Source organism: Myxocyprinus asiaticus, chromosome 14 (assembly GCF_019703515.2).
Source record: "Myxocyprinus asiaticus isolate MX2 ecotype Aquarium Trade chromosome 14, UBuf_Myxa_2, whole genome shotgun sequence".
Taxonomy (NCBI): Eukaryota; Metazoa; Chordata; class Actinopteri; order Cypriniformes; family Catostomidae; genus Myxocyprinus; species Myxocyprinus asiaticus.
In genome coordinates, this window is record NC_059357.1 from 15,233,615 (window position 1) to 15,238,947 (window position 5,333).

General features: G+C 39.8%; 1 protein-coding gene across 1 annotated transcript; it reads left to right on the top strand.

The window, feature by feature from the left end:
- The first annotated feature begins 4,887 nt into the window (after positions 1-4,887).
- Positions 4,888-5,333, top strand: LOC127451672 (hypocretin neuropeptide precursor-like). The gene has a single exon (XM_051716524.1). The coding sequence runs from the start codon at positions 4,946-4,948 to the stop codon at positions 5,204-5,206; it is 261 nt and encodes an 86-aa protein (XP_051572484.1). The 5' UTR covers positions 4,888-4,945; the 3' UTR covers positions 5,207-5,333.

The window sequence follows — 5,333 nt, forward strand, 5'->3', positions numbered from 1 at the left end:
CACCTAAGGCAGAGACGCGACCAGGCCATGCAAAAGTGTTCTGGAAGGGCCTGCCATAGTGCCATGATTCAAAGCGAAGCCATTTCACTGGAATGTGCATGTATAGCAGCAAGTCTGTCTCACCAGTTAATCATCACTCCAAAACAGCACAGAATCATACTGGGCGGATCTCAATCTCTCTCTCTCTCTCTCTCTCTCTCTCTCTCTCTCTCTCTCTCTCTCTCTCTCTCCCTCTCTCCCTCTCCGTTTTTTGGGGGGGTTTTTTACCATAAGACCTTTATCAGCTCAATCAGCCGGGAGAGGGATAGAGAGGAGCAGGGGATGCCAGTATGAGAGAGAGAGAGAGAGAGAGAGAGAGAGAGGCATAAAAATGGCATTAAGCCATAAGTTGCTGCAACTACAATAATATGAGAACACAAAAATGGTTGATATTTACAGAGTCTAGAGCTGTCACAGACACCGGTGAGATTTCTCAGGACACGTATTTCATTAATATTTTTTTTGCATACCTTTCCATGAAAAAATCACTTACAGCACCATAGAGTACACATGCACCTGTTCACTAGAGTAAAGTATAGGTCACATATACATTACAGTGAACAGGAAATTTGCTTACTTTATGCTCTTTTAATAGCACTGACATTTACAGTGACATACTGTACCTGATGACAACCAAGATCAGTTCAGATTTTAATCATCAGTTTTTAATTCCTTCATGTTGTCCATTTCTCTACACATTTTTGTAATTAATAATGAGCCATCTGAATTACTTCAGAATCTAGATTGGTTCTGATTGTGTTCCCTTGTAGTTGTGTCTGGAAGAGGTACTGGCATTTTTGTGACCCATTTACATCCAAAGATATTATTTTTGCAATGTGATGAAAATGACTGTCATTACTCATGCAATCCATAAAACATTACATAAGCAGAACAAATAAGCTTGTCTTCTTTTCCTGCAGCATAAAGTAGATGTATTCTGGGACAGCACATCTATCTGTGTCTCATATCTCTCATAATTAACTCTGACTGCTCTCTGATCTTCTGGCTCAAACAAAGGCATACTGTCTTCTATATCCTCCTTCTCCTTTATTGTTTGTGATGCTGTAGTGCTGTTGCTTTTTTATTCCATTCAGCCTTTTGTCACTCTATCAGGACTCTACATTTGCAGCTAATTAAGTCTATGACTTGTCATACACTTAATTCTGTTAGGATTCACTAATGAAGGTATGTTTGCCACTCCACAATAGTCTTGAAGAACTTTATACAATTTCCTGGATACAGGCAATCCTGGTTACCCATTAATTACAAAGACATTAACAACCCTACCAGTTCTTTATAATATCATAATCCGGCCTCAAATGGGAAGCAACAACAGGTGGTTTCCTTTGTCAGTCTAATTTATGGATATAATTATCCTCAGAGGATGGACGATTGGCAAAACTATATAAAAACAGTGGTCCAGTCCCAAAGGAGGTGACAGGACCACAGAGATTAAACATCAAGTCCATCAGACACATGACTTTTGTCTACAGCAAGACCGGGGCAGCAGCCAAACTCATGGACTGCACAGCCAAGGTGAGATCAATTGGACATTGTAAGGTAAACCTCTTCAAACCACTTTTAATGTTTCAATTGATAGTCTATATTTCAAACCTGATTGTTTTTTTTTGTTTGTTTTTTTTTTTAATCCAGTTTTTATTTTATTTTTTTACTGTAGGCTAGTGTAGAATTACAACTAGGAATAATACGACCTGATTGGCAGTGACATTAATACTTATAAGGTTTAATTGGCATACAAAAATAAAAAACTAATCAATGCAGGTGCATAGCTTAATTCAACCGATTAAAACCAAAGCAATCTTAAAGCGACCTGTTTGATTCCTGAGAAAAGCACCCATCCTTGGTGTTGCATTGCGCTACCAGTTGAACTACAGAAACATTAAGTTGCTTTAATTTGTTTAAAAACATCAATGAACTTTCATAAAAAGACATTTGTTTTTAAAACATTTACTTCAAGGTTTACTGTGAATTTCAGTGGAAATTTATTTTTCCCAGAAATGTAATGAGTGAAATTAATCCACAAGGTTATTTAAACATTAATAAATAATAAAACATAAAATGGGGCTAAAGGCCCCCTGGGGTAAAAGGCACTTTTGATTTTATTTTCTACTAAAACACTAAACAGCAACAAAATCTACCACTGTACTTTCATAAAAACCTGTTTGTCACTAAAGACTGCAAAATATTCCTGATCCATGAGATCATTGTGTGCAATGTTTTTGATCTAATAATTAATGATTTTTTAAATCTTGCAAATGTACACCGATCTAACACAACATTAAACCTACCTGCCTAATATTATGTAGGTCCCCCTCGTGCCGCCAAAACAGCACCAACCACCAAGCAATTGTACAGCGCGGTTATCTGAGTTACCCTATAGACTTTGTCAGTTCGAACCAGTCTGGCCATTCTCTGTTGACCTCTCTCATCATTAAGGCATTTCTGTCCACAGAACTGCCCCTCACTGGATGTTTTTTTTTTTTTGTTTGTTTGTTTTTGGCACCATTCTGAGTAAATTCTAGAGATTGCTGTGTTTGAAAATCCCAGGAGATCAGCAGTTACAGAATTACTCAAACCAGCCCATCTGGCACCAATAATCATCCATGCAATTATCTAATCAGCCAATCATGTAGCAGCAGTGCAGTGCATAAAATAATTCAGATATGGGTCAGGAGCTTCAGTTAATGTTAACATCAACCATCAGAATGGGGGGGGGGGGGTTATGTGATCTCAGTGATTTGGACCGTGGCGTATTTGTTGGTGCCAGATGGACTGGTTTGAGTATTACTGTAACTGCTGATCTCCTGGGATTTTCACACACAACAGTCTCTAGAATTTACTCAGAAATGTACCAACAAAAAACATCCAGTGAGGGGCAGTTCTGCAGATTGTTCAACACGTTGTTAATGAGAGAGGTCAACAGAGAATGGCCAGACTGGTTAGAACTGACAAAGTCTACGGTAACTCAGATAACCACTCTGTACAATTGTGGTGAGAAGAATATCATCTCAGAATGCTATTCTGAGATGCGGGTTGAAGCTGTTTTGGCAGCACGAGGGGGACGTGCACAATATTAGGCAGGTGGTTTTAATGTTTGGCTGATCGGTGTATGTAGCTAATGAGAATCCCTGAAATTATCACATGTATTTTTAGACAAAATACTTTAGCATTTTCAGTTTTGTTCAAGGTGATTAAAAAGTTTTTTTAATAACTGTTTATAAAGTGAAAGGATAATAGTTGGGGTAAAAAGCACCCCTATTGCAGGGACTAAAGGCCCCTATAAAACAAATTGTTTTTTTAAGTGGGGCAATTAGATTTATTATGAAAAATTTTCAAAGTGGGTTCTCATTGACTGATCCAATCACAATGGTGATTAATTTGTATATAGAATACTTGAGATATTCTTAATGCCAAATGTGTTTGAAATTAAAAGAAAATGTTTAGGGGACCTGTGTAGCTCAGCAAGTAAAGACTCTGACTACCACCCCTGGAGTCACGAGTTCAAATCCCAGGGCGTGCTGAGTGACTCCTGCCAGGTCTCCTAAGTAACCAAATTGGCCCGGTTGCTAGGGAGGGTACAGTCACATGGGGTAACCTCCTCGTGGTCGCTATAATGTGGTTCGCTCTTGGTGGGGTGCGTGGTGAGTTGTGAGTGGATGCCACGGAGAATAGCATGAAGCCTCCACATGCACTATGTCTCTGCAGTAACACGCTCAACAAGCCATGTGCTAAGATGCAAAGATTGACGGTCTCAAATACGGAGGCATTTGGGATTTGTCCTCCGTCACCCGGATTGAGGCAAGTCACTACGCCACCACGAAGACTTAATTGGGCATTCCAAATTGGGGAGAAAAAGAGGAGAAAATCTGAAAAAAAGAAAGAGAGAAAAATTTTTTTTTGAGTTTATTTTGAGTAAGCATTTTCTTAATTTGCTACTCAAAAAAGCATCTTGCTGTCTCAAAATTATTTGCCTAAGTTTACTAATTGCGCTCCATGGTGCGGCAGAATTTTGAGCAGCATCCGGAATCGTAGCTGAGTTCCGCCAACAGACGCTGAGTGGTGGCGGCGGTGTGCATACCTTCATTGAAAATAGTTGTTTCGAATTTTAGAACACGCCATGTCATCCGCCAGATGCGTCCGGTGTGCGACCCCCTTTACCCTCCTGTGGGCCTTTTACCCCAAGTCAAAATGTAATCAAAGTAACCTTACATTATTATTTATTTTTACACAAATGATGTTGCTCCATCAGTATTCAATAAAAAGAAATGTATTTTTTCAATCTTGATACACTTTGTGACCAGAAAAAAGTTAATTTTCCTTAAAGTGTGCCTTTAGCCCCGTTGTGCCCTAATTAGTGATAGTAACTAATGACAGCTGTTGGCTTATTGTAATATTAACTCAGAACTCTTGGAATAAGCAAAGTTGATTATAAATTACATTGAATATTTTTTTTAAATAATTTTAATTCCTTATTTAATTAAACCCATTTTCTAGCATGTGTGTGTGTGTGTGTGTATTTTAATTTTATTTTGCGTTTTGTGTGTGTGTGGGTGTGTGTGTGTGTGTGTGTGTGTGTGTGTATTTTAATTTTATTTTGCGTTTTGTGTGTGTGTGTGTGTGTCTGTGTGTGTGTGTGTGTGTGTGTGTGTGTGTGTGTGTGTGTGTGTGTGTTTCGATTTTCCAATGTCCTACCTACTGTACCAAGTCATTTAAAAATTCACAATTTAAATAATACTTTTGGATTATAATTATCAGACAAAGGGCCACAAGCAAACAAAATTATTTGCAAGGTGATTTGAATGTATCAGCCAAAACGTATTTATTTTTTTGCCTTGTTTTGAACGCGTCTCTCTCTTTCCATCAGAAAGTTCAGCTGCTGCTCCTCATGGCGCTGTTGGCGCACCTGGCGAGGGACGCTGAAGGCATTGCCACCTGCTGCTCGCGCGGCTCGAAATCCTGCAGACTGTATAAGCTGCTGTGCAGCGTGGAACGTAGGAACGACATTTCCATCGTGGGCCACATCGGACGATTAAATAACGACGCCGCCGCTGGGATTCTCACACTTGGCAAACGCAAGGTGGACGAGCGACGCGTCCAAGATAGCCTGCAACAACTCCTGCAAGGTTCCAAGCCGCGGAAATCCTGACTATGGGAAAGAGATTCGAGAACAACGGACACCGGCCGCTTGTGTACACGGGAGGAACCGTAAGCGCGCCTGTGAGTATCGGCTTTGAGCATTCGATGATGCCCATTGTACCTGCGGAGACAGTGGA

What these genes read in the sequence shown, in the direction of transcription:
- LOC127451672 (XM_051716524.1), top strand. Translation starts at nt 4,946, where the DNA reads ATGGCGCTGTTGGCGCACCTGGCGAGGGACGCTGAAGGCATTGCCACC.